This window comes from Plectrocnemia conspersa, unplaced genomic scaffold (genome assembly GCF_051122295.1).
Source record: "Plectrocnemia conspersa isolate PC_06_02 unplaced genomic scaffold, ASM5112229v1 ptg000009l, whole genome shotgun sequence".
Taxonomy (NCBI): domain Eukaryota; kingdom Metazoa; phylum Arthropoda; class Insecta; order Trichoptera; family Polycentropodidae; genus Plectrocnemia; species Plectrocnemia conspersa.
In genome coordinates this window covers 26,135,585-26,163,193 of record NW_028277173.1, presented here as the reverse complement: position 1 = coordinate 26,163,193, position 27,609 = coordinate 26,135,585, and the positions used below count along the sequence as shown (strand labels likewise).

General features: G+C 32.8%; 4 protein-coding genes across 6 annotated transcripts in view; 3 read left to right on the top strand and 1 right to left on the bottom strand.

The window, feature by feature from the left end:
- Positions 1-59: 59 nt before the first annotated feature.
- On the top strand, positions 60-1,927 carry LOC148232455 (venom serine carboxypeptidase-like). Its single transcript, XM_088192903.1, has one exon. The coding sequence runs from the start codon at positions 131-133 to the stop codon at positions 1,589-1,591; it is 1,461 nt and encodes a 486-aa protein (XP_088049029.1). The 5' UTR covers positions 60-130; the 3' UTR covers positions 1,592-1,927.
- A 352-nt stretch (positions 1,928-2,279) lies between these two features.
- On the top strand, positions 2,280-16,790 carry LOC148232454 (fatty acid synthase-like). Its single transcript, XM_088192899.1, has 32 exons — positions 2,280-2,392; positions 5,799-6,142; positions 6,432-6,552; positions 6,613-6,816; positions 6,881-7,161; positions 7,219-7,361; positions 7,434-7,637; positions 7,701-7,890; positions 7,952-8,430; positions 8,497-8,680; positions 8,752-8,900; positions 8,966-9,150; positions 9,217-9,336; positions 9,400-9,509; positions 9,746-9,936; positions 10,009-10,178; positions 10,244-10,504; positions 10,567-10,975; positions 11,035-11,256; positions 11,319-11,696; positions 11,762-11,892; positions 11,961-12,111; positions 13,222-13,393; positions 13,467-13,741; positions 13,808-14,013; positions 14,080-14,235; positions 14,306-14,557; positions 14,627-15,139; positions 15,199-15,367; positions 15,436-15,609; positions 15,680-15,782; positions 15,845-16,790. Exons 2-32 carry the CDS (start codon positions 5,800-5,802, stop codon positions 16,420-16,422), a joined length of 7,224 nt encoding a protein of 2,407 aa, XP_088049025.1. The 5' UTR covers positions 2,280-2,392; position 5,799; the 3' UTR covers positions 16,423-16,790.
- Positions 16,791-18,883: 2,093 nt separating this feature from the next.
- On the top strand, positions 18,884-26,430 carry Cdc45 (cell division cycle protein 45). The gene is made up of 10 exons (XM_088191318.1): positions 18,884-18,999; positions 19,094-19,384; positions 19,455-19,532; positions 21,134-21,325; positions 21,398-21,589; positions 24,860-25,026; positions 25,130-25,331; positions 25,392-25,589; positions 25,647-25,825; positions 25,887-26,430. The coding sequence occupies exons 1-10, from the start codon at positions 18,949-18,951 to the stop codon at positions 26,026-26,028; spliced, it is 1,692 nt and encodes a 563-aa protein (XP_088047444.1). The 5' UTR covers positions 18,884-18,948; the 3' UTR covers positions 26,029-26,430.
- The window catches only part of LOC148232452 (nucleoredoxin-like), a 60,187-nt gene continuing 58,997 nt past the window's right edge, over positions 26,420-27,609 (bottom strand). For all 3 annotated transcript variants that reach the window (XM_088191319.1, XM_088191320.1, XM_088191321.1), the window contains one exon: positions 26,420-27,562. In XM_088191319.1, the coding sequence (XP_088047445.1) occupies positions 27,108-27,562 (455 nt within the window). In that variant the 3' untranslated portion in view covers positions 26,420-27,107. The remainder of the gene's footprint in view (positions 27,563-27,609) is intronic.

The following is a 27,609-nucleotide window of genomic DNA, read 5'->3' as shown; positions in this document are numbered from 1 at the left end:
GTATAGTTGTAGAAACTCTGGCTTGTTTCTTTGCTTTGTTATCTCGTCAACTTTGACCATAAATGTAGCCAAAAATATATAGCCGGTCCATTATTCGCCTAGTTAGTGTCGGACGCGACTTTGCCGACGAATGGGATCTCCACGTTTAGTCGACGTACAGAAGTCTCTTGTCATCGACTATAACATCAAAATGTCTAAGTTCACCCTGGTCGTCTCTCTGATCCTCGTCGTTCTTAAATCATTCGGAGACGCCAAATTCGTCTTAGATGCTTACCCGAAGATTAACAACCTGACACCGAGCAACGACACCGGAGTGCCTCTCTTTCTGACTCCGTTGATCACCGCTGGCAAGATTGTAGAAGCTCAAAATATGGCTTTGGTCAGTAACTTTCGTTTCAAGGGAGTGAAGAGTTATTCCGGTTTCTTCACAGTAAACGAAACTTTTAAATCCAATCAATTCTTCTGGTTCATCCGATCGTCGAACCCTTCTAAAGATACTCCTGTAATTCTATGGCTGCAAGGCGGACCCGGCGCTTCTTCGTTATTCGGTTTATTCTTCGAGAACGGACCATTTATATTCAAAGGAAAACATCTCAAGAGTCGCTGGTTCTCTTGGCACAAAGTCGCTCATATGATTTACATTGACAATCCAGTCGGAACCGGATTCAGTTTTACAAGTGGTGGATATGCACAAAACGAAACTGCCGTAGGAAACGATCTATATAATTCACTCTCACAATTCTTTCAACTGTTCCCTGATTTGAAAGACAATCCGTTTTATGTAACCGGAGAATCTTACGCCGGTAAATATGTACCTGCTGTGTGTCATACCATCAAGACAAAGAACGAAAACGCTAAGCAAAAGATCAATTTGCAAGGCTTTGCCATTGGAAACGGTTTGTGCGATCCTATTAATCAATTGAAATACAGTGACTTATTATATCAGCTGGGCTTAATCGATGTTAACGGATTTAAACTGATTCAATCGTATGAAGAGAAAGCAGTCGACTTCATCAAGAAAAAACAATGGAAAGAAGCAGCTGACGTATTCGACGTTTTGATCAATGCCGATCATTTCCCGTATGGATCCGTATTTTACAATCTGACCGGTTACAAATCATACTACAACTATCTTGAAACACACGATACGACGAACGAATCAAGTTTTGAAAAGTTGTTACAAAATCCAGTGACTAGAAAAGCGATACATGTCGGCAATACGCCTTTCAGCGATGGTTCAGCAGTTCAGGAGAACTTATACTTAGATATGATGCAGTCAGTAGCTGGATGGGTATCAGATCTTCTATCGCACTATAGAGGTATAATTTATAACGGACAATTGGACATAATCATCGGTTACACTTTGACGGAGAACTTCTTAAAGAACCTCAACTTCAGTGCAGCGAATGAATATAAAAACGCCACACGACATCAATGGATCGTCGATAAGGAAATTGCAGGATATGTGAAGACGGCTGGTAATTTGACTGAAGTCGTCGTACGAGATGCTGGTCATATGGTACCAGCAAATCAACCGAAATGGGCTTTGGATATGATCACTAGATTTGTAATGAATAAACCGTTTTATTAAAAATATACACATCAATATTAATGAGGTTTTTCATGGACACTTTATACAACGCTTTCAATGGAGTCCAATACTTTTTTATCCTAAATATGCCATATAAATGAATAACTCATAAGGAATTGTGCATTTACTTGAATAATATAAACATAGCGTTAAAACATTGCATTCAATATGTAAATTAATTCAAAAGACGATAGCACACTATCAATATAAAATAATTTGTGCATTATTTTTAATATAAATAAATAATAGCAATCATTACTTTTTTATTTTAAAATACACAAACCAATCGCAATAAAAAAATATTGTGTATTTTATGATACAATAAATAATATTAATTATCTTTGAGTTTTATTTACTTCCATCATAAAAATATTATACATATTCATACAAAACAAATATTAATTCATATAAGATGCTATTCTGAAATACACAATCAAATCACATGAAAAAACATCACATTTGATCAATGATAATCTCTTACCAATCTTATCATTATGAAGTGTACAGAAACTATCGTATTTTATATTAATAATAGTGTAATCTTTCAGAAACATATTTATTAATGATGTTCGTCTTTTCAATTGCAAATCGACCATTAAGCATATGCAAAACTCGGTTTTCACTGCCCCCGTAGGGCACTTTACGATACTTGAACTGTTTATATATAGGTCCAAAGTGTTTATTATTCACTTAGTGTCATTTTTGGTTTGCTACTGAACCAATCATATCCTGTGATTGGGTTTATCGACACTTGATTCATTTGTAATAATATTGGACGCTCGGAATCAGAACATCTTCCAGGTAAAGTATCGTGTTTTATATAGAAAGATCTTATTTAATGATAAAATCATATAAGTGCAAGATTATTTTATTGATTACTTATTTAATATGTATTTAATGACATTTTTTCAGGTATGATTCTTACACTTCTTCTACTACATATATTGACATAAATGTACTATTTTGTATCTCATTTTTTCAAAGCAGATAATTACATAAATTAATTCAACAGCTATCTCTCATAAATTTACATAGTAGCTTGTTATCACATTTCTTCAATTTATTTATAATTAAATAAATAATTTTATTATAATAACCTAAATATGTAATCTATAATGTTACATGTACCATTATAGATTTTATTAATTAATTTGCAAAGCAATTTTTTTACATAATATATAGATAAATTCGATAGCTATTTATTTGGTGTTATCACAAAATTATTTTATGATAAATATCGAAATAATTCATAAAATTAATTTTTGGTCTTCTTTTTTATTTTTCAGGTATAAGAGATTTACCAGTGCCATTTAATTTTGTCATTAATTTGACTGATGAATTCCTTTTCTTTATCTCTAACCGAGCGATTATTATTGAAATATCTGTACTAATTTAATTTTTTTTAGTAAAATTACAAAGCAGATTGTTATTATTAAACAGTTATTAACCATAAATTTACTATGTAGTTTGCTATCACAGTTCTTCAATTCTTAGTTATTAATCACTTATTAAATATGTTTACTGTAATCATTGAAACATACAAATTGATTCAAAATATCTTGATAAATTTTATTTCCTTTTAATTCTTATTAAATTTTTATGCTTCTTATTATTATCTAAAATATATTTTTTGTGTAATTTTTTTTATGTTGAATATGTTTTTAATATTTTTTGCTTAAATTTATATTATTGCTATATTTTGGAACAATAATTGTATTTTTAATATTTTTTATTTCACATATAATTCACCTTATCATAAATTTAGAGCAAAAAGTTCAAGGTATTAATTAGGATATTTTATTTAAATGTTCATACAAATTTTTTTAATATTTATAACATGTATTGATATTAATATTATTATTTATGCACTTTTAGTCAAAATTATGATTTGCTATAAAAATTCATATATTATATTTAAAAAATATTTGTTTAGCATAATTGTACACAAATAAATGTGTTACAACTCATTTATGCTTATAAAAATATATAAAATAGTATAAAATAATATCTATAAACAAAGTTAATAAAGTTTTAATATAAATAAACAAAATTTCTTTAACCACTTAAACGCCAGCGAATCACTGGTGAGTCATTCGTTGCTTATGTTTTTTAAACAAGCTAGCAAATTATTTATAATTTTTTTATTATAAAAGATTATCGTACTAGCTTTATTATATAAGTAAACCAATTATTTCAAATTTAGTTTTAGAAAGAGATAATGACGCGTGAAGAGAAATAACATACTAAAATGACGCTGGCGTTTAAAGGGTTAAGCGTTTTGATAGTTTGCTCTTAAAATTAAAATAATATATAATATTTTCTTGGTATTTAATAAATCAAAATTGTGTCATTTAAATCTTGATATTCGTAGACTTTTAATTTAATTTATATATGTTTTATGATAACTTTGAAGGTATTGAACTATAAAGCATTAGAATGTATGTTTCATCTAATAATTTGAAAAATCCTCACCTCAAAAGCAACAGGAAATAGATAGATTTCTTTATATAAAAATATGTAAAAGTATTTAAATTTTAGAATGTAATTTGAAGTTAAAAAAATATGTTATAGAACATTTTCGACTTTCGAATTTTTTTATCAACAATACGAATTATTCAATTTTTTTTAATAACCGTCATTTTTAAACAGGATAGCAGTTCAGATTGTCTAACAATTAAATCATAAGTTAAATTTTTATTTTTTAATAAAAATTTAATAATAATTTCTTTAAAATTTTTGTTTTAGAAAAATTTGATTAAAACTACATCAGTTATTGTTGTCATAATAATTGTCATATTCCATATTAATAATGATTTTTAATAAATAATACAGTTTTTAATTTTTAATTTGTAGGTATTATAAAACATTTTTTACTTATTTCACTCTTTCTCTAAAACTTAAATAGCTGCCACTTTTAAATACAAATTGTAAACCAGCCTGAATTTATTTAATTATATAATACTAAATAATTAATCTTATACTTATAAAGTCAAAAGATCAAAGTGATATTATTATTCCATATACATGTTCATAAAAAAGTTATTTTTTTAATATGATATTTTTTTCTTTATGATAACGGAGATATGATTTTTAATTTTTTAAACGACTGTCATTTTAAAGCAAGATGGCGGATTAAGCTTTAGCGATATATTTAAAAGAGCATTTTTTTTTAATTTTATGGTCACAAAAATCGTTACTAGTTACTAGTTTAGTTTTATAAATGAAGAACATATAATAATTTTACATTGAAATTAGTTACCCAGATCCACGAGTTACACATGAAGTTAGTCGCGAGTGCAATAATAAACATTTGCAAGTTAATTTTCTATTAATTATTTCACTATATTGCTATTTAATACATTATTCGAGCAGCTCATAAATATCTAAGATAATGAACTAAATTTCCATGAGTAATAATATTAAATATAATATTATAAAAAAACTTTCAGGTAATTTATACTTATGAATGGATTGATTTTGGCACTATTTTTTTTAAAACACTTCTGTAATACAATTATCAAGACTCCATTAACATAAATTTCATTCAAAATAAAAGGCCTTGATCGTGAAGTACATTTCATTACTAAGCTGCATTTTTTATTAATCATGAATAGTATTAAATCGTACAATGAATATTTTAGACAATTTAACACTCAGTTGATAAGGACGTTACTTACTAGAAAATTGTTCTGCTTTAGAAATATATTCCAAGCTAGTTATAAAGCTATATTTTAATATTATCTAAAAGTTTAGCTTTACATGTTTGTATAAGACTTTCAAGATCGACAACAAAATTTGTTTATCTAAATATATCTAGATTAACATAATGCATTTAAGCTAACGTTCCTTTAGATTTAAAAATTTGCATTTGAACCGTTTTGGAGGTGACCCTTGTAATACTCAAAAGGTGAAAAAACTTGTTGATTGAATTATTAAATTCTTGCCTGATTTGCAAGTGTAATTGCCTATGTAACGACAAAGAACAATATTTTTTCAATTTATATATCGTGTGTCGTCTGAGGTTGTACCCTCATCGGAATTGCAAATGGTAGGTCATAATAACAATACTTATTTTTACGTAACGGCATTCATTTCCTGCCTTTGAACTTGAAGGGGTCACCTCGCATTTTTTACACGAGTGAATGACTCCTAACGATAAGGTTATTTATGCTTATAAACAGTGTTATCTTTTTGATTATTCTCATAGAATGACACCGACACCCAACTGGCAAAGTGAGGATGGAAACTCTTGCAATAAAAAAGCGGCTGAGGGAGATGAGATTTGCATCACGGGAATATCGGGAAATTTTCCCGATTCCGACAATGTGGTAGCGCTTCGTGATAATCTCTTCAATAAGGTCGATCTTATATCGAACGACGACAGACGATGGAAGCTGGGACATCCTGAGATTCCGCAGAGGACAGGAAAGATCAACAATGTCACCAAGTTCGACGCTTCGTTCTTCGGTGTGCACTTTAAACAAGCTCACACCATGGACCCGATGTGTAGGATGCTCTTGGAGAAGACTTATGAGGCTGTGGTTGATGCTGGTAAAGAAATATTTTTAATGGATAAAGTTCATCAATTTAGGATCATTTTTTATTTACTTTTTAATTTTGAAAATTTTTCATTTCATTAGCCATTTTTTATTAAAAATTATAGCTGATTTAGAAACAGATAGGTAGATAAAATAAATAATTTAAACCAAAACTAAGAAATCTACACATTTTTGTAACAATTTTTTAATTAAAAAAATGTCATTTGAGTATGACAATGTTTACGCTTAAAAATATCCTAGTTTGATTAATCAAACATATTCTACAAATATTTTATACGCAGGTGTCAATCCAAGAATGCTGAAAGGTACCAAAACGGGTGTGTTCATCGGCGCCTGCTTTTCAGAGTCTGAAAAGACTTGGTTTTATGAAAAAATGCAGGTCAATGGTTTTGGAATAACTGGGTAAATATTTATTATAATAAATCAATACAAATAGATGCTGAATTTTTAATTTTATTTCAGATGCTCTCGTGCTATGTTAGCTAATCGCATATCTTACTGGCTGGGATGCACCGGACCCTCTTACACAGTTGACAGTGCTTGTTCCAGCTCTCTCTTTGCTTTGGAACATGCATACAGAGCCATGAAAGATGGACATTGTACGGCCGCTATCGTCGGAGGCTCAAATCTGTGTCTTCATCCCTATGTATCATTACAATTCTCAAGGTATGTCTTTGCATTCTTAGCATACTTGAATCACTGTCATAAACTTGTCATATTAATCTTTTAGACTCGGTGTGTTATCACCAGACGGTCGATGCAGAAGTTTCGATAAAGATGCCGCCGGTTATGCCAGATCTGAGGCGATTGTAGTAATATACCTTCAAAAAGCCAAAGACTCCAAACGTGTCTATGCTCAGATTCTCCACGCCAAGACTAACTGCGATGGCTACAAAGAGCAAGGCATTACTTACCCAGCTGGACATATTCAGAAGATGTTGTTGAGCGAGTTCTACAATGAATGCAAAATCAATCCATTAGATTTGGAGTTCGTTGAAGCCCATGGAACAGGTAAATAAATCTGTCAGATAATCTTAAATAAATATATTATATTAAAATATAAAATAGGCACAAGAGTCGGAGATCCTGAAGAATTGAAAGCTTTGGATGAAATCTTCTGTACTGGACGCTCGACTCCTCTCAAGATCGGTACTGTCAAATCAAACTTGGGACATAGCGAACCTGCTTCTGGACTTTGCTCAATCACTAAAGTAAATCTGAATATTTTTGCTTCATTGCACATATCTTAATCGCTTAATATAATTATTGATACATTATTTTAGATGTGTATTGCTTACGATACCGGTTACATTCCACCAAATTTACATTACAACTCTCCTAGAGAAGGAGTAGTAGCTCTCTCTGAAGGTAGAATGAAAGTTGTAACTGAGAAGACTCCGTGGAATAGGGGTTTGTCTGGTGTGAACAGCTTCGGCTTTGGCGGAGCAAATGCTCACGTTTTACTGAAAAACTTTGCTAAAGACAAGGTAAAAGTTTGACATAATCATTTATAAACAATAGTGGCTTTGTGATATTTTATGAATATAAAGGTGAACAATGGAGCTCCTAGAGACGATCTACCCAGATTGATCTGCACCTCCGGTAGATCCGAATTAGCTGTTAATCGCATCTTAGATGATCTAGAATCTCGTCCGATTGATGTTGAATACATCAGGCTATTACATTCAGTTCACGATTTCGATATAGCTGGACATGTATGTCGAGGATTCACTTTATTAAGTAAGATATCCTCACTCATTGATTAATATCGAAAGCAGTCTTAAATCTGATGACTTTTCAGGAACTAATAGCCCAGACATGAGAATCTCACGAGAAGTGCAATATTTCACTGGCGTTCAAAGACCGATTTGGTTCGTGTTCAGCGGAATGGGTTCGCAATGGTCGACGATGGGCGCTACTCTGATGAGGATTCCCGTTTTTGCCGCTGCAGTCGAAAAGTGTCATCAAGTTTTATCTCCAAAGGGAATAGACATCACTAGGATCATCACAGATCCAGACCCTAAGATATTCGATAACGTGCTTAATTCATTTGTTGGAATAGCTGCCATTCAAATCGGATTATGCGACATTCTCAAGACAATTGGAATTGAACCTGATCATATAATAGGTCATAGTGTGGGTGAACTTGGATGCGCGTACGCTGATGGATGTTTGACGGCTGAAGAAACAATATTGTGTTCCTATTCTAGAGGTCTAGCTAGTATTGAAACACCATTTATTAAAGGATCTATGGCAGCTGTCGGCTTAGGATATCAGGAGGTAATATTAAAACAATATAAAATCGCATACATGCGTTATACTAATTCAAAATGTATTTATTCATAGATTAAACTTCTACTTCCGCTTGACATAGAAGTAGCTTGTCATAATGGACCTGATTCTTCGACTATATCAGGACCAGCCGATGCCATGAAGCAATTTGTTAAAGAGTTGCAAGGCAAGGGAATATTCGCTAAGGAAGTTCCGTGTTCCAACATTGCTTATCATTCCAAATACATTGCTGCTGCAGGTAATTATAATTAGACCAAATATATGTAATATTCTAAGCATCGATATTGAATACTTAATAAAACATTCAAGGACCTACTCTACTAAAATACCTTAAGAAAGTGGTACCGGCTCCTCGTAAACGCAGCTCTAAATGGGTTTCAACTTCAGTTCCTCAACATCTTTGGAACGAGACCGAATGTCAATATTCATCAGCCGAATATCACACCAATAACTTATTGGTAAGACTATTAATAAATACAAACAAATATAACATACATATATTAAATATTAATACATGTTTTAGAGTCCTGTACTATTCGAAGAAACGTCCAGGTTGATCCAAGGAAACGCAATAACCATTGAAATCGCTCCTCATGGTCTCCTTCAAACAATTCTACGAAGATCTTTGAAGAAAGATTGCACTAACATCTCTCTAACTAAACGAGGAACACACGATAACGTAGAATTCTTATTAACATCCATCGGAAAGTAAGTGCTCTATAACAATACTAGTATTTGAAGAACTTCTCATACTAAATAACATCAAACTTTCAGGCTTTATGAAGTCGGTCTCAACCCTCAATTAGCAAACTTTTATCCCAAGGTCGAATTCCCCGTATCGTCCAGCACTCCCATGATATCCCATCTGGTCGAATGGGAACACAGTGAAGACTGGTACGTTACTTAATACACATTTGAATTAAAATAATTTCTAATCAAATTATTGTATAATTTCAGGTACGTCACATCTTACAGAGCTCAAGAAAAGATGAAATCTGGCGAAAGGACTGTTAGAATGACGATTGCCGATGAAGATATGGATTATATGATCGGCCATATGATTGATGGTATAGTGTTTTATATATGATTAGTGGCGTGCCGTCCATACATGCGGTAGATTCAAAACGTCAACCCGCATGCACGGTTGATGGCAAGCGACTCAGCCGTTACACATGCTCGTGCTTATAGTCGATAAACCATATATGCGGGTTGACATTTTGAATCTACCGCATGTATGGACGGCACGCCACTGATATGTATATATTATTATAAATTTGTTTTTAAAAATACATTTTTTAAACAGGTCGTAATTTATATCCTGCCACCGGATATTTGGTTTTGGTATGGGAGACGTTGGGAATGATGAGAGGAGAACTCTACACTGAAGTCTCTGTGGTGTTTGAAGATGTTCGATTCTTAAGAGCAACTAATATTCCGAAAGAAGGCAACTTTGAATTTATCATTATGGTTAAAAAAGGCAGCGGAAACTTTGAAGTGAGTTGGGTTATATTATACTGGTTTAATTGATTTAATTTGATATATATGTATATGCTTATATTTATTTAGATCATAGAAGGCGGCACTCCGATCGTAACTGGAAAGATCTATGCCAAAAAAGATGTGTCCCAAGATTACAGACCATTCCCTGATCCTCCAGAAGAAAATACTCCATTCGTTAGAGAGTTGTCTGCCAAAGATATTTATAAAGAATTGAGACTAAGAGGATATAATTACACGTAATTACTCTATATGTATTAATATACTTCTGGTTTCTTTAAGATTAACAATGATTAATTAACAGAGGTCTATTCCGCGGAATCCAAAACTGTACCATCGATGGAAACTATGGTCAATTAATGTGGGTCAATAACTGGATCACTTTCATGGATACAATGTTGCAGATGAAACTGTTTAGCATTGATACAAGAGGATTATTTGTGCCTACTAGAATTGAAAAATTGAGCATTGATGCTACCAAACATAACGCTATTCTATCAGCAATTCCAGATGGTGGCACAAAGAATTTACCAGTAACAGTCTATGAAGACTTGGATATCATCAGGTAGTATTATTAAAATAATTTATTGATAGATCTATTGATTTTAATTGAAAATAAAAATATAGATCTGGAGGAGTTGAAATCAGAGGATTAGTTGCAACGCCGATTACTAAAAGGAATGCATTGGGAATACCAGTTTTGGAGAAGTACCAATTCGTACCAAACTTCCCAAGCTATGAGATGAGCGTAAACGATGCGATTCGCAGCAGTGTTCAATTGTTCTTAGAGAACGTGCAAACTGTGAAAGTCAAAGTTTTGGAGTACATCGATGAAGCTACTGAGACTTCTAGTGAACCTTTAATAACCACAATTGGAAGCGCTCTTTGTGATTTGCCTCTCATCCAAGCTGAACTTGCGGTGATTAGCGAGAAAAAGTTAGAGTTACCAAGCCATATTCACGTTGACAATAAAAAATTAAACACCGAAACCAACGTCAACGTCATGATAGGTTCAAAACTATTGGATAGACATATCGTAAGTTATTTGTGTGATTAAATGTTTTTTATAAATATTTAATGGTATATCTTCGACAGATTTTGAGCCAAGCAATGAGCTGCCTCAGAGAAAAATCGATAATCATATCACGCGAGAAACCGTCTTTAAATCTGGAAGATTTTTACAGTGGTGTTGAATTATTGTTAGCCTTCAAATTGAAAAACGAAACATTAGTCGTGATGAAAAAGACGGCTGCTTCTAAACCAGCCAAGTTTGTAATGATAAGCGAAACCGACGAGAACTTTAGTTGGGTCGAAGAGGTATTATAATAAACAACCAATTATATTATGAGGTACATTTTTATAACTCTATTATCTTTCAGGTAAAACAATCAATGAAAGAAACCGAAAAATTGGTATTAGTCACCGAAAACGAGAAGCTCAATGGGATCTTGGGTCTAGTAAACTGCTTGAGGAAAGAACCCGGCGGTGAAATCATCAACTGTCTCGTAATCCTCGATCCGAAAGCTCCAAAATTTAAAATCGATCTTCCGTTCTATGAAGTGCAATTGGATAAAGACATAGCTATCAACATTTATAAAGATGGTCAGTGGGGAACATATCGCCATTTGCAATTAGAAGAACTGACTAAACATCCTGCGGAGCATGCTTATGTGAATGTCACCACTAGAGGAGACTTATCCAGTTTGAGATGGGTGGAAGGACCTCTTAGAGCGAAGTTTTCCAGAGATGTAGTGCATGTAAGTGTATTAGTGAATTGAAATATACATATATAAAAAAAATCTTCATGTGGTTCATATTTTAGGTGTATTATTCAGCATTGAACTTCAGAGATATCATGACAGCGTCCGGTCGTATTTCTGTAGAAACGGTTGCAAAAGGTAGATTAGCTCAAGAATGTGTACAAGGATTGGAATTTTCTGGTAAAACTGAAAGGTATTATTCAAATTGTATCTTTTAAATATGCAAGAAGTGTTTGAATACTAATATTTCTTACATTACAGTGGAGTCCGAGTTATGGGTATGCTTCAAAGTAAAGGCTTATCCAACATAGTCGAAGCTGATGAATTCTTACTCTGGCCCATACCGGATAACTGGACTTTGGAAGACGCAGCAACGATGCCTGTTACTTACGGAACTGCATTCTATTCATTAGTGAGTATTTATAATATATCGGTGGACTAATTTTCTTATGGAATAAAATGTGACTTTCATACAACTGATAAACCAACATGATCACTGATTTTAAAAAAATGCCAGACCTCCTCGATTTCTTCATTTCAAGAAAGATGGCAAACAGTCTTGGGTTAAGTTCTGTTCATTCAGCAGTGATTTTGACCTTTAGTGAAGGAATAATTATGAGAGAAATTAGACCAACTCTCACCAACAACATAACAGATTGGGAAAGCTTCTGAGTAGAACTGAAAAACAACATTATGTTGAATGTAGAATTAAAAACAAAATAATAACTTGAGGAAGAAGTTAAATACTACTTTTAGGACATACATATATAAGCCGCTGATAGGATCACTAATTGTAGCAAATAATGTAAAATAAAGTAGAATGAATTAAAATCAGTACATATCAACTTCACTTATAAAAATATAACTAATCAATTGAATTTTTTTATAAACTGCAACACAATCCCATTTTGAAATATAGCTAAATACCTTGGCAAGACCCTGGACACCAAACTGCAGCGGAATGAACATATAAAAAAGAAAAAATAAGAACTTGAAATAAAATATAAAAAGCTATATTGGCTTATGGGAAGAAACTCCAAACTATACTACAACAAAATCAAGGTACACAATCAAATAATGAAACCAGTTTGGGTCTATGGCATTCAACTCTGGGAATGTGCCTCGTTAAAATGATTAAAAAAATTCAAAATAAAGTGTTACGAAACGTTGTGAATGCTCTGTGGTATGATCACAATAAAGACATGCTATAATACATTTTGCTACTAAACATGAAACGAGGCTCCAATAGCACGTCAACATCAAGGCAGCAAACTCATCAATATGGACAACTTGAAAAGATGGTTGAAGAGGAATAAGCTCTTCGAACTGCTCTAGTTATCATTACTGAACCTCGTTTACTATTAATGATTGTATAGGGTAGAATAGAAAACTTTTAAACGCCAATTGGTGATCATAGTGTTTAAAACTTAAATTATTTATGTAGAGTAAAATTACTTGTTGGTCATAAAAACCAGTTTTAATGTTTAAAAAATGTATAATAACAAGCATTTGTAATGTTTAGATCATGATCGGTAAGATGAAACCAGGTGAAACAGTTTTGATTCACGCTGGATCTGGAGGAGTGGGTCAAGCTGCTATAAACGTCTGTCTTTATTATGGTTGCAAAATTTTTACAACTGTCGGTACACAAGAAAAGAGAGCATTCATCAAAAATCTCTTCCCTCAAATTCCTGGTTCGAAGCAACCTGTATATAATTATTATAAATACATAATATAACACTTTTATAACAATTTTATAAAATTCAGATAAATGCATCGGCAACTCAAGAGATACTTCTTTTGAAGAAATGGTTAGGATCGAGACTAAAGGCAAGGGCGTAGATTTAGTACTCAACTCTTTAGCTGACGATAAACTACAAGCTTCTGTGCGATGCTTGGCTAACAATGGACGATTTTTGGAGATCGGTAAATTTGATATTGTCAACAATACAGCTTTAGGAATGTATGTATTCTTAAGAGAAGCGTCGTTCCATGGAATCATGATGGACTTTTTGTTCACCAGAGGAGGTGAAATACGCAAAGTGAGTATCTAATATATTTTAAATAAATATCAATACTAAACTAATCATAAAATGTTATCATTATAGGAAATCAGTGCGTTGGTATACAATGGTATTAGCAACGGTAGTGTGAAACCTTTAGTGAGAACAGTATTCGAGACACACGATATTGAAAAGAGTTTCAGATACATGGCAGCCGGTAAACATATTGGTAAAGTTTTAGTTAAAATACGCAATGAAGAACACGATCTTAAAGCAAAGCCTAGCATTAAGCACTTGGAAGCTATACCAAAGTAATGACAATTTCATTCTTGAACTATGATCACTTGAAGATCAATTTAAATTAAATTATGTTTTAGATATATCGGCTATTCTGAAAAATCATATGTAGTAACTGGAGGTTTGGGTGGATTTGGTTTGGAATTGGCCGATTGGTTGGTGTTGCAAGGCGCTAGGAAAATTGTGCTTAATTCCAGACGTGGAGTTGTTAATGGATACCAATCATCTAGAATCAGGTATTTGAAATTGGTGTTTTATATTAAGAAATATATTTTAAAAATGCTAATATATATTGTTTATTTCTAGATCGTGGATCAGTTATGGAGCTCAAATTGTGGTTAACACTGATGATATCACAACACAAGAAGGCTGCGTTAATTTGCTGAGAGCAGCTAATGCTTTGGCTCCCGTTCAAGCAATATTTAACTTAGCTGTCGTTTTGAGAGACGCTCTGTTCGAAAATCAAACACCCAAGAGCTTCATGGAATCTTTCGCTCCTAAATCTAGAGCTACCAAATACTTAGATATAGAATCTAGAAAACTATGCCCGGGATTAGCGTGAGTCTAATTTTTACATTTGTTTAGATAGTGTTTTGTATTGAAAAATTGTTTTATTCGTGGTTTCAGCAATTTCGTTGTATTTTCGAGTGTATCGTGCGGTAGAGGTAATGCAGGACAAACTAATTATGGCATGTCTAATGCTATTATGGAGAGAATATGTGAAGAGAGGAAACGTGAAGGTTATCCAGCTTTAGCTATTCAATGGGGCGCTGTCGGTGAAGTAGGCTTAGTAGCCGACATGCAAGAAGAACAACACGAGATAGAAATTGGAGGAACGCTACAACAGAAGATATCCAGTTGCTTGCAAGTTTTGGATCAATTCCTCAAGCAAGATGAATACGCCGTTTTGGCATCGATGGTCGTCGCAGAGAAGAAAATCGGAGGCTCTGGATGTGGAACGATATCCGATACTGTGGCGGCTATCATGGGCGTTAAGGATATGAAGACTGTGTCTCAACAAGTCACTCTAGCCGAATTGGGAATGGATTCCATGATGGCAGTTGAAATTAAGCAGACATTAGAGAGAGAGTTTGAACTGTTTTTGACTGCTCAAGATATTAGAACTCTAACATTTGCTAAGTATGTTTTTTAAATGATTAAATTACAATATACATTCTAATGTTTAATACTATTCTTAGATTGCAAGAGTTATCAGTACAACGCGAAGCTGACGCTAGCACATCCATTTCTAACAGAACAGCCGATGGACTCACAGGTCTTAAAATGTTAATGAAAAACATCGGAGATGAACTTATAGCTTCTGAACCCATTGTTAATTTGGCAACAATGTTAGGAGATGGAGAAGATGTAATTATAGCAATATTTATAATAAAATATATTTTTAAATTAAATTTCATTATATACATACATTTTAGAATGATCTAATCTGCGATGCAGAACCTTACATCTTCATGATTCCTGGAATAGAAGGTATGGCTAGTGCTCTCGAATCGATGAGTAAAAGACTCAAATGCAAAGTCACTGTTTTACAACTCGGATTTGATAATCCAGAGGAAGATATTCTTAGCATTGCCCAAAGGCTTTTACTGGTAGCTGTATACTAAATGATTATTATTTTAATTGATTAGAGGCATACCTTAATTAAAATTATATTTTTAGTCTATCAGATCTCGATTGGCACCAAAGGCTAATTTCATGCTTCTAGGATACTCGTTTGGTGTAACGATTGCTTTGGAAGTAGCTAAAGTTTTAGAATCTGAAGGTATGCTATTGAATCATATACAATTGTATCATACAAATATTTTTATTTTATATAATTTTCAGGTCACAAAGGTAAAATATTCTGCATTGACGGTGCTCCAGAGTTTCTCTTCACGTTGTTGAAATCGAACTTCAACACGACAGAGCCGAAGATATTGCAAGATGCTTTATTAGGTCACATATTGGATATATTAGTTCCGAAGCATCAAACAGATCTCACTGCGAAACTGAGGGAGTGTGATTCGTGGGACAGCAAAGTGGAAACGTTCCTCATGTTTGTCCCCGGTACCATCAAACACTCTAAACAGTATCAAAGATCACTAGCCAACGTTGTGTATGGTAGATTAAAAGCCATCATCAATTACGATATGAACAATTTCACAAAGATCAACTCTCCCGTGATACTGATGAGACCGAAGGACTGCCCACCCGGAGTCATCATCGACGAGAACTACGGACTCAACAACTTTGTCGAAAACCCAGTCAAAGTACACTTCTTGGAGGGCAATCACGTCACGATAGTAGACAACAAAGATTGCGCCAACATTTTGAATAGAGCTGTACAAGAATTTTCTAAGATGCAAATCCCGAAAGCCTCAGGCGAAATTGTCAGGCAGATCCAAGCAACAATTAAAGCCTAATAATTAACAAGTAAATATAGCAGTGTTCATTGTACATAATTAAAAATTGCAAAATTGAGAAGTGTGCGACTGATTTCTTCGATTTGTTATGGTTTAACATTGATATATTTAACAACTTGTTAAACAGCAGCTTCATTAATATATCAATATTAATTTGTTAAATTATATTATATTATATAGTTTATAATGTTTTAAATAAGCAATTTTTAATGTATTTATTTAAATTAAATCACTCAAATTGATGTAGTAACAAAATTATCTATTTATATGCTTAACTAAAATACATTAAAATAAAAACGACCTAAACCAAAAATTAAAATTTAATGCTTTAAAATATGTACTTGTTATTGTAATAAATATATTTTTAGCATGTATTACTTTTTTCATTTCTAAAAAACAGTCTTATATAAACTTAATTTTGTACTACTTATATAGAAACTTCCTCGGAATAACATCGAGCGATAAAATCTCTGCATATTTTACAGAGGACAATATAAATGAGCAATATATAAAATAATTGTTCCATAAAACGAATTCTTTGTGCATTACTGTTGGACAGATTAGATGCAAGCGATAAATAACTTTCTGCAACGGATCCTTTTCTGAAGAAAAAATCCGAAGATTTCCCTTACATAAATGCACAAACAATTCGTTTTATGGAACAAAGTGTTTATTTAAATGTACATATCTCTCTTGTTAAATCACACCCTTTTATAATAAGCATTATTTCCGATTTTCCTGACACGATATCAATTGAAAAACATTAAATGTTAGATTTTGTATGCAGATCAGCAAAATTTGTGATAAGACGTTGAGGATGCTCGGTTTCGTTGTGTGGAGCGTGTGTCACCTCAATAATTATTGGAGATTCATGTTCTATATTCCATATGATACGCAAGTTCCTAGCGTCCTCGACAATGGTTCTACTGTTTAATATCCAGTGGAACCATCACCCCCTCGAAGATCGGGGGGTGGTGTTGTTACTAGGATGATACGCAATGCATGCAATGCAAAGCAATTCAGGCCAGCCAACAAGAGCACGTCCCCCGAGCGCTCGGGAGAAATACTAATGCAACTCCTATTAAATATTTAACACTCATCTGACCATCAAAAGCTGGGTGCCCGCCCATAAGGGTCGGACTCGTAGAGCCCTAGTACTGGTAACGCAAATGGCGCACGCAACGGATAACATGTAGCTATACATCTGTCTGAAATCCAAGTGAAGCGAAGTAGTCCTTGTTGTTGGAAGAAGTTAAAAAAAAAAATAGAGATATCTCTACATTAATAATATGGGTCGTATCCGTATTTGTATCCTAGTGTATTTTTGCTAGTAGCGTTGGAATGCAATTCATTGCATTCTCGCCACAGTGTCTACTCAACAAAGCAGTTTTAAATGAGCTAAGGTTTTCAACGAGCTTGCTAAACATAAGGATGTTTTGTTTTGTTTTGGCCCTAACGTCTGCGAAAATGGCCAGCAACGTTTTGCTAAATAAATACGTTTAAAAAGTTAAAACTTAGTTTTTACCGCCGTGCCCGAATTTATCAGTGTCATAAATAATACACAAGTTCATAACAATCTGGTTTCTGAGCGTGACGCCGATAAAATTGATAGGTACCGAAATTATTGTACTTGTATTGTTATTATTAAAATATAAAATGTACGTGGTTCTTAACATTTCCTTATGTAAAGTAATATTGAATAAGAGAGGGGGCTCGCCCTTTATTCTTGCGTAGGACCTCGCAATTGCCAGAGTCGGCTCTGTGCACTAAAACCATTGGACCGTACTTTAACAAAATACGTCAACATTGGCTATCCCCGCCAAGGTCAGCCCGAGAATATTCAACGCTTGGGGCTTTAAAAAAAGGTCATTTGGGAAATTTTTGTTTGAGAAAGACAGATTCTTGAAAGAGCTAAAAAAAGTTTACGCGGAAAATTTTGCTCCAAAACCATTTCGGAATTTTTTTATAGAGGCTAAATTGCTGTGGGAGCTACAAAAAGGTAATTTTATAAATTTTGATCAAATATCATCTCCGATTTTTTTTGATAAGATATCGACACCGTGTTAAATAGAATCAAATGGCGCCCCTATTGGGAAAAATTAGTGCCCCTTTTTGGAGTAATTGGGTGATTGTCCATTCAGCCCGTTCTTTAAGCCGGCTTTGATCGCCACGAAGCAACTAGCAACCATATTGAATTTCACATTCGCAAATTTTACCACTGTTGTCAGATTTACGCCATTGTGAATGAATCCCATCTGATTGCATTCACCGTTATTCACACGCTTAAGACAAAAACAACGATTCTAGTTTTATGCGATTCACAGGCTCACTCAATGCAATGAATGTTATTCAATAATTAGCATTTATAAAGAAATACACAATGATATTTAATATTATTTTTATTGTATCAAATTAAGAAAAAATATATTACAAACGTTTAATATTGATATTGGGAATAAGCGATCTTATGGCCAAAATCTGTCAGTGCTGTAGGCTATGGCGGGAAGGGTATGATCGTAGATCGTCATGTATGTGTACGATCTGAAGGAAGAATTTTACAATAAAATAATCGGTCACGTTAGTATCTCCAAATCGATATTTATTTCATATGAAACCCCTGTAATAGATAGAATCTTATCCCACGTTAACTGTCACATCTGTTATATTTTAGAGGGTTTTGTTGTTGGTCAATTATGACATAGATGCGATATGCGCGTGCAAGATATTCCAAGCTCTCTTTAAATGCGATAACATACCGCATACGGTGATACCCTTGAAGGGCATCGCAGATTTGAAGACGGCCTACGACGAGAACTGCGAGGAGATTAAATACGTGATTCTCGTCAATTGCGGGGGCACCGTCGACATTGTGGAGATTCTGTCGCCAGAAGAGGATGTCGTGTTCTTCGTGATTGACTCGCACAAGCCTACGGATGTCTGCAATGTATTTAGCAATGGCCAGGTATTTTTTTCGTATTGCTTCTCTTTCCTGCTCTTTGTGCAATAACGTTAACTCTTATGTTTTAATTAAGGTCAAGGTGCTCTGCTCGAACGGAGAAGACGAAAACGTACCGAGCTTTGAAGAAATATTCAAAGAAGACGACAATGAGGTACTTGGCGTTTGTTTAATAAATATTCCAATACGTTCTTGTTATCGAATGCCAAATTTATTCTAAAAAATATTTATATACAACAAATTATAAATGACACTTTTTAAATATATTCGTTACAGAAAGTGGGGTGTCCAATGTTCTGACCAGCAACATTTTGCTACATATATGTTTTAAAATTTAAACAGGTAAGGTTCGAACGATCCGTAGAGTGAGTTCTGGTCAGTACAGTGAACACCCCATTAATAACTCCGCAAAGAATCTACTTAATGTAATTTATAATTGTATACACATAAATAAAATATTATTGCGTGGTACCATTTAACTATTGTACGTATATGAGGCAAATAATTACTAAAATATTTTCAGACATAAGCATATGCCTTATTGAAATTCAATTTTTGAGTTAATGTGAATGTTCTTAGCTCAGGTAAATATTTTTTAGTACATTTAATACCGCGAACTTTGTTAATTTGACGTTATACCAAAACATACATGTCGCGCAGTTTTTCTTAATACATTTTTTATTTAAATATGATTTTTAAGACATACTTATTGCTAATATTTTACACCAATGCTTAGTGAAGAATATTCCGTGCACTATTTGCGTAAAAATAAAATGAAAAATGGAGATAAAAATGTACAAATAGTAGAAAGGATTTCGTGTATGCAATACCTGCTTTTGTTTTCACTTCGCCAGCCATCCCTATCATAAAAAAGGGTGTGGTAATTTTTCTGTTACATAACAGAATTACTGGGAACTGCTGGGTATTGTTAGATTTGCCTGAGATAAAGCAAATGTATTTATTTTATGTTGCCACGTCGCGAATATACAAAATATCAAACACCTTAAATTAAATTTTAAAGTTTGCGCTGAAAAATCCGCTGGTGAGATATTTCGGTCCTCTTGGACTAAAAGGGATAACATTATTCTACTTTGATATCCTACCACGATAAAACTATTTAGGTTAATCCCTTATAATGAGCATCATTTTATTCTACGCTTCTGCTTTCAAGCAATATGGGCGTCATTTCCATAGTTCTAAGCCATGAAGATAGAATGAGATGTACAGATGTCAAAAAAATCTATCAGTATTTCATTTTGTAATTCCAGTAGTACCAAATGTCAATTTTTGCCTCAATACCAGTATTACCGGAATTGCAATCCCTAATTGGTATAAAGATGTATTTTTTGATACATTGATGGAAAACGGTTCCAGGCGATTTTAGGAATGCTGGACTTTTGCAACAATGCCAAGAAAGTACCCAGGGGTCAATTATTTAATCTCAGAAATATTGTCGATACTATACTCGCAACAAAAAGCAAGAATTAAAATAAATGACATATCGTTAGAAGATATCAAAACACAAGATTGAGAAAATTTGAAAAATCTATCCCAAACAGAATTGTTAAATATAGAGGAAAGGATAAAATTCACTAAAACACATCTTAGGAAAGATGTGGAGTAGCCTATGTTTTAAGCAGGATCCTAAAGAGCAACTATGTATATTGAGTACATATACTTTAAATAAATAATTATTCTTAACTAAATTTAATGTTTATATTTGATTACAAAATTACTATTGATGTATTTTTATAGTCTGGATCTGATAATGACGAAGAAGATGAGGTGCATTCTGATGAAGAAGAAACGGCCGGTGAAACGAGAATGCAACGTATACAACGAAAAGCCGAAGAAAGAATGCGCAAAAGAAAAGATCGTAAGCTTTGGGAAGATAACAGAAATAAACTCATGTTTGATTACACGCAATACAGTTATTACAGTCGATCGGTTTGTATTTTTCATATTTAAATTATTTGTATCATATATTATTAAATATAATATTTATTTTAAATATTTTAGAGTGCTGTCATAATATTTGAATTAGCATGGAAGTTGTCCAAGGATAGTAATGATTTGCTGTGGTGGGCTATAGTCGGCGCATCAGAGCAAATTTTATTGGATAAAATTGAAAGCTCGCAATATATTATCGAAACAGGAAATCTTCAATCACATGTAACTCGGCTGACTTATAACAACCAGAATCATCAGCAGGTATGTTTTTATTTCTATCATTAACAAATTTTTCTAATTTAATTTATGAATCGCAATTAAATTATGTCATCAATATTTCAATAATTATAGTGATTTGTGAATACTGGTGAATATAGATATACGTTATTTTGACTGTTTTTGTGATTGGTTTTTATTGTTTGTAATAATTAAATAATAATAATAATTATAAATAAATACTTATTAATATATATAAATAAGATATAATTAAGAAAATAATAATAATAACTCTTAGTAAATATTAAATAAAAATAATAACTGTTAAATATCAAATAATAATAATAACTTATTAAATCTTAAATAATATTAACTATTAAATAATAATAATAACTTAGTAAATATTAAATAAAAATAATAACTCTTAGTAAATATTTAATAAAATACACATAAATAATAGTTTACATATTTGAATTTGCTTTTTACCTACATAGCAATGCATCGAAATTATCCTAAGCTAACCAAGAAATTGTTTATGATTCTGACTCGGACATGGAAATAAGTGAAGATGAAAGTATGGACCAATCGTAAGTTGAAGCTAATATTGATGAACGTTAAATGCAATTGCGAGTCATATGCCAACAATGCAAACGCCAAAACTTTATAGACAGTGCTAAGTTTGTGCGCATAGCACAAAAAAAAGACGCATGACAAATTATATTTGCTCTTCGTGTAACGTTTCTATATGCGTATATCCGTGTTTTAGTATTTATCATACGCCAGGAGAGTATTAAAATATATTCATAATATCAGTAATAAATCCTATGTATATATAAATACAAATTTTATAATATAAATATTCTATAAGGTTATATGTTTAAGGTTAACACGTACCTGGTTTATTTGCAATTCGAATATTTATGTTAAATCGGTAAATCAATGGAAAATACTTTTATCAACCGATGTTATTGCGTTATCGACCATATTTTTTATTTTATATGAATTATTTCAATTATATTTTATGATTACTCATTGTAAGCTCTTAACCCTTCAGGCTCGTATGCCTAAAACAGATTTTCAGTCCCAGGGACGTCATATTTTTTTTAATGGAGATAAAGATAAAATTCATATTAATATTTGAGGTTTTTCAAAAATTTTCTACTTCATGGCGCTCTTGTTCTTCAACATCAGTTTCACTCGATGTACAATATCTGAATCTGAATCGCGATCTTTTGATGATTCTAATAGTGGTTTTTTCGAATAAGATGCCATACAAATGTATAAAAATCCGAAAAAAAATAATACTTAAAATACCCTAATAAACATCATTCTTTATGGGACTTGAATGTGTCAAAAACTAAAATCCTTTGTGTATGCCGACTTTGGGGTCGTAATTTTAAAAAAACGATAAATTGAACATTTTTTCGAATAAAATTTTTTTTACATCTAAAGCTTGAATCCATTTTTTATAGTAATCAAGTTATTTGAATGAAACTATTGTTCTTATAAGTAGATGATAAAACAGGGCACTATTTTCTTCCGTACATATATGCGGGATTTTTAATGAGCGTGCGGTGCACGTTATACGTGCTTGAAGGATTTTTTATGCACGTGCGGTGCACGTATACGGCCCTGTAGGTGGTTTTTGATCGGCGTGCGGTGCACGTCATATGTGCCTGAAGGGTTAAACTTTAAAAAATAACATTATACACGCATTCGATAATGATCCTTGTGTATTTTGTTTATTTATGTACATAGTAGCCATTTTGTAAGATCATGCGTCTCCAAGGAAATTTAAAATAATCAAATTCTTTTTTCTGATTGGTCGAACCCATTGAGAACTACGGTTATGCAATTATAGGCTTTATGTATATGTAAATAGATACTATTAATTCATAGCAGGCAGAGCGTACAACGAGCTTTTAACAAAAGAAACAAAATCGAACAAAATATATAATATATAATAATAAATAAATTATTAGCTCCACTACCTCCTCACCTATTCTATACTCCTGGTAGATTATGACAAAAAACCCGCACCGAAACGGTATTTTGAAGCGTTTTTTCTTTCTGAATATGCTTTAATGCGACTCTTGAGGTGCATAATTTGTAATCCAAGCATAATTTGCAGAAATTGAAAAAAAAATAGTTTTCCTAATAATTAAAATAATAAATTAATTGTTAGCTACCTTCTCACTCATTTGCACTCCTGGTAAATTTTGACAAAAAACCTGTACAAAACCGTTTCGTGTGTCACAAAATCGTAGTTTGAGGCGATATTTTTTTAGCATATGCTTCGACGCTACTTTTGTGATTGCAGGAATTAAGAAAAAACTTTTTTTGCAATATTTAAAACAATAAATTAATTGTCTGCTTCATGGACCGACTAATGAGAGATTCGCTAAGGAACGTGTTCCCATTCGCCGCCGTCACGTCAGTGTTACCAGAGTGCCACCTAATTTTTGGCATAATGAATAAATGAGTCTTCACAATAAAATATTTAATTTATCATAAAATCAATTTAACCTAAAAGTAATATTTTAAGTTAAAGGTTAAGTTAAACAGCAACGTGCTACTGCAATAGGTGAAGACAAGAGTCTAAAAATATTGTAATCAAATAAATTTGTAATAGCAGGATGAATAAGAGCAATTATAATGAATACATAATGAGTTTGGATCTATCACGAGCAGTGTTTTAGTGATCCAAAACATTTTTTATGTCTATTAAATTTAATTTACATTATTGCATAAAAAAAGTAGTGAGCTTAAAAATAATAAAATATCTTTAATCAAATTATAAATGGTAGCGTTTCTCAGAAAAATCTCATAGTATTTTTTTTATTATTATTTCTTACTTTAACTGTATTTTGTATTTATTTCCGGATGTGTCAGCAAATAAATACTATTTCAGCCTAATAAAACAAATCAAATCGCGGACACTATCTCGTCGTACAAAAATATTGCTTTACAAAATGTTGATCAGACCAATTCTGACATACGATTCAGAGAGCTGGACATTTACCAGGGCCGACGAAAGGCTGCTTGACATATTAGAGAAAAAAGTGCTTCGCAGGATATATGGCTATATACGAGAGCAAAGAGTGATGTATACGAAACAATCGGGAGCTCAATTTGTTCAACATTTTCAATTTGTACATTAGCCCTTTCACCGCACATATGAAATCGGTCCAACACTAAGCGGTTAAGGAGCAGGGGAGGGGTTAGCCATAATGACTTAATGCCCATAAATAATCATATTATTCGCCACATGTCTTATTTAGATTATGTACTAAATTGTGATAATTTGTGTTTCAGGCTCCCACAGGTATGACAATATCGCTAGAGAAAGATGTCAGATTAGCATTATACCGGCACTGGAACGTAGAATCCTCTCTGCGCTACTCCGCCTACAGTGCATCTCGGTTAAGGCTCTGGACGTTGAACGGAGAGAAAAAGCTATTTCAATTATTAGTAGATATGGGGTGAGTAAATACTTTTATTACTGTGTACTCTATATTGATTTTTCAAAGCATTAGATAATAGCACTAATAAAACATATATAAAATAAGCTGTTTATTATTCTAGATTACCTTTAGCGCAGGCGCGGCAAGCTTATAGTTCAATGGATTTAGATTTACGAAAGGAATTCCTCTCAGCCATTGAAAAACTTGCCGAAAAATATTCGATACCTGACATTGTTTACGTATCATTCACCCTGAAATACGGATATAGAAATAAATTTTGCGCTTCTGATGTCGTTTACGCTCTTCTCGCTATAATGGAACATGTAAGTTGCTTATTAATTACTTATATGATCGATTAGATTATAAACTTTGTTTGATTTTAGGGAATCGATCCTTCGAATAGTGATCAAAATTTTCAGAACGCGCTGGATGCCCTATCGAGATGTCAATCTGATATTTTAAAGAAAGGCGTCGAATCGGCTAAGAAGATACTGATGACTTTGGGTCGTCAGGTTCAGTCCTGCATCGAGGCACATTTGATTGTGAATGCAGGGCCGTTTTTATACATGATGCTGCCAATGGTAATTATTGATTGATTATCTATTGTATATTGAAGTTACATTCTAAATTTGTTTTAGGGTACTGGTGATAAATCAATCTTCAACGAGCCTCACTTTCTCGGCATGTTTGCACGCTGGGCGTTGTGCTCGTATCGTACTCGTCAAGGCTCTCAGCCGCTTCTGATAGCCGCACCGAACGCTTCAGGTTTTTGTTTGCTGCTCGGAGTTCCACCGCTATCTGACGATTCCACCAAGAAGTACTGACTCTTATATATTTCAACATATAATGGCATAATCTAACCAATCCAATATTTTCAGTCTATTTGGCAAGGCATTCGAGCAAGCAGCTATTAAATCGAACTCGTTCGTCAATTTGGATTACTTTGACACGTCCGTCATATTGCTAAAAATGGAAGATATCAACAAATTTCTCGACGCACTTACAACTCTGTTGAGCTGACGAGATCAATGACTGACTATACTAATTTAATATAATGATAATTTTGTATAGATTTATAGGAAAATATTAATTAATTTTAGCTATTGTATTGTATATTTGTTCACAATGACATTTTTGTATTAAATAATTTAGTTTTCTATTATAAGACATTGATTATTTTACTTTGACGAATGTTTTATGTGATTAGCTTTAGTTAGTAAAAAATAATGTGCCTTCTAATCTATGAAATAGAGAACGAGGGATGAGCAAATTTGTCAATTGAATTAAAACGAATAGGGATATGTATAGTGTAGTTTTTGTACTGTAAAATTATAATATGTATCACTGAGTCATAATGTACTTTTTTATTATTTCAAAATTGATGTATTGCAATCAGTAATTAAGAACACACTTGCTTTATCAGTATTTATTTTTATTATACATAATTTTTTTGTTTAATAATTGATGGAAAATATAGCATATTATTTATAAAAAATGCTACGGATTTATATTATTTAAAAACATTTTCCTATTTCACGTAATGCGTGTGATACTAAAAGATTCTTACAATGCATTGTACTTAAAATTATTGCGTTACATTAATTTTTTTATGAAAATGTAAACATTCTTTGGTCTATGCGAAAATTCTTGAAGATCAGCAACCAAACTATTTTGTACCAATGTATTTGAGAGGTATAAAAAAGGCAACATTTCAATAATAAAATAACTTCTTTAAAATATGATCATAACATTATTTTTGTTTTCGTGCTTTACTTGTGATGTTGTGATATAAAATTATCAAGTATTGGACTACCAACCTTAAATGTTAGCTTGTGTTGTGATTTAATTTCACTTTCATTCATTGTCATCAATTAGATAAATGCTTAGATAAGAATGCTGCCTATGTTAATAAACCTCTCATGTGCGAAGACAACTGCTCTACTTTCTACGCGATAATATTGCTAACAATTTTATCAACTAGTTAAACTCTTTGCTAATTATGACATAATATCACACAACCGTAATCTTTACAATTAATTACATTAATACGACAGTTCTCCAATATTGTCACAGCTTCTCGCAATATTCTTCTCCGACATTCAATCACAGCTATCTCTTAAATTGTCCTCTGTAAATGGCCTCAGCGGCTGAAACTCCAGCTGTCCGCTTAGATAGTTGTCCAAGAAATTCTGCACTGAATCCGTTGTGATTTCGGCGCCGTACTGCATTATCGCCAACCGATTCTTAGGAAAATCTATGGCCGTCAGCAAAGGCACAGCGTCGTCCAATCCTATGTGATCTCTCAACATATCCGACGAATCAGTATCGATCGCTATTAAAAACTGAAGATACTTATTTTTTCTATTGGCCGTTCCGTTGGAATGTATTCTATCGCATGCGGATGAAAATGTGTATTCAAAATCTATTGTCTCTTCATCAGGTGAATTCAAATACGGATAAAATCCTGGATGGAGTATGCTATAGTCTTCATAATATGACTCCGCCGCCGGATACAACACAGACTCGGCAAAATGTAATTCACTATCTTCTCCATCTGCATTATAAAAAAAAATGTAGTGGAAAAGTTTCTCAAAGTATAAA

Bases quoted from the DNA above. Each gene is read 5' to 3' on its own strand.
- Cdc45 (XM_088191318.1), top strand. From the start codon at position 18,949: ATGTATGTGTACGATCTGAAGGAAGAATTTTACAATAAAATAATCGGT. The intron at 19,000-19,093 runs GTTAGTATCTCC...GTTATATTTTAG, and splicing joins ACAATAAAATAATCGGTCAC to AGGGTTTTGTTGTTGGTCAA. The intron at 19,533-21,133 runs GTACTTGGCGTT...GTATTTTTATAG, and splicing joins TCAAAGAAGACGACAATGAG to TCTGGATCTGATAATGACGA.
- LOC148232454 (XM_088192899.1), top strand. From the start codon at position 5,800: ATGACACCGACACCCAACTGGCAAAGTGAGGATGGAAACTCTTGCAAT. The intron at 8,681-8,751 runs GTAATTATAATT...AAAACATTCAAG, and splicing joins CAAATACATTGCTGCTGCAG to GACCTACTCTACTAAAATAC. The intron at 14,558-14,626 runs GTGAGTCTAATT...TCGTGGTTTCAG, and splicing joins AAACTATGCCCGGGATTAGC to CAATTTCGTTGTATTTTCGA.
- LOC148232455 (XM_088192903.1), top strand. From the start codon at position 131: ATGGGATCTCCACGTTTAGTCGACGTACAGAAGTCTCTTGTCATCGAC.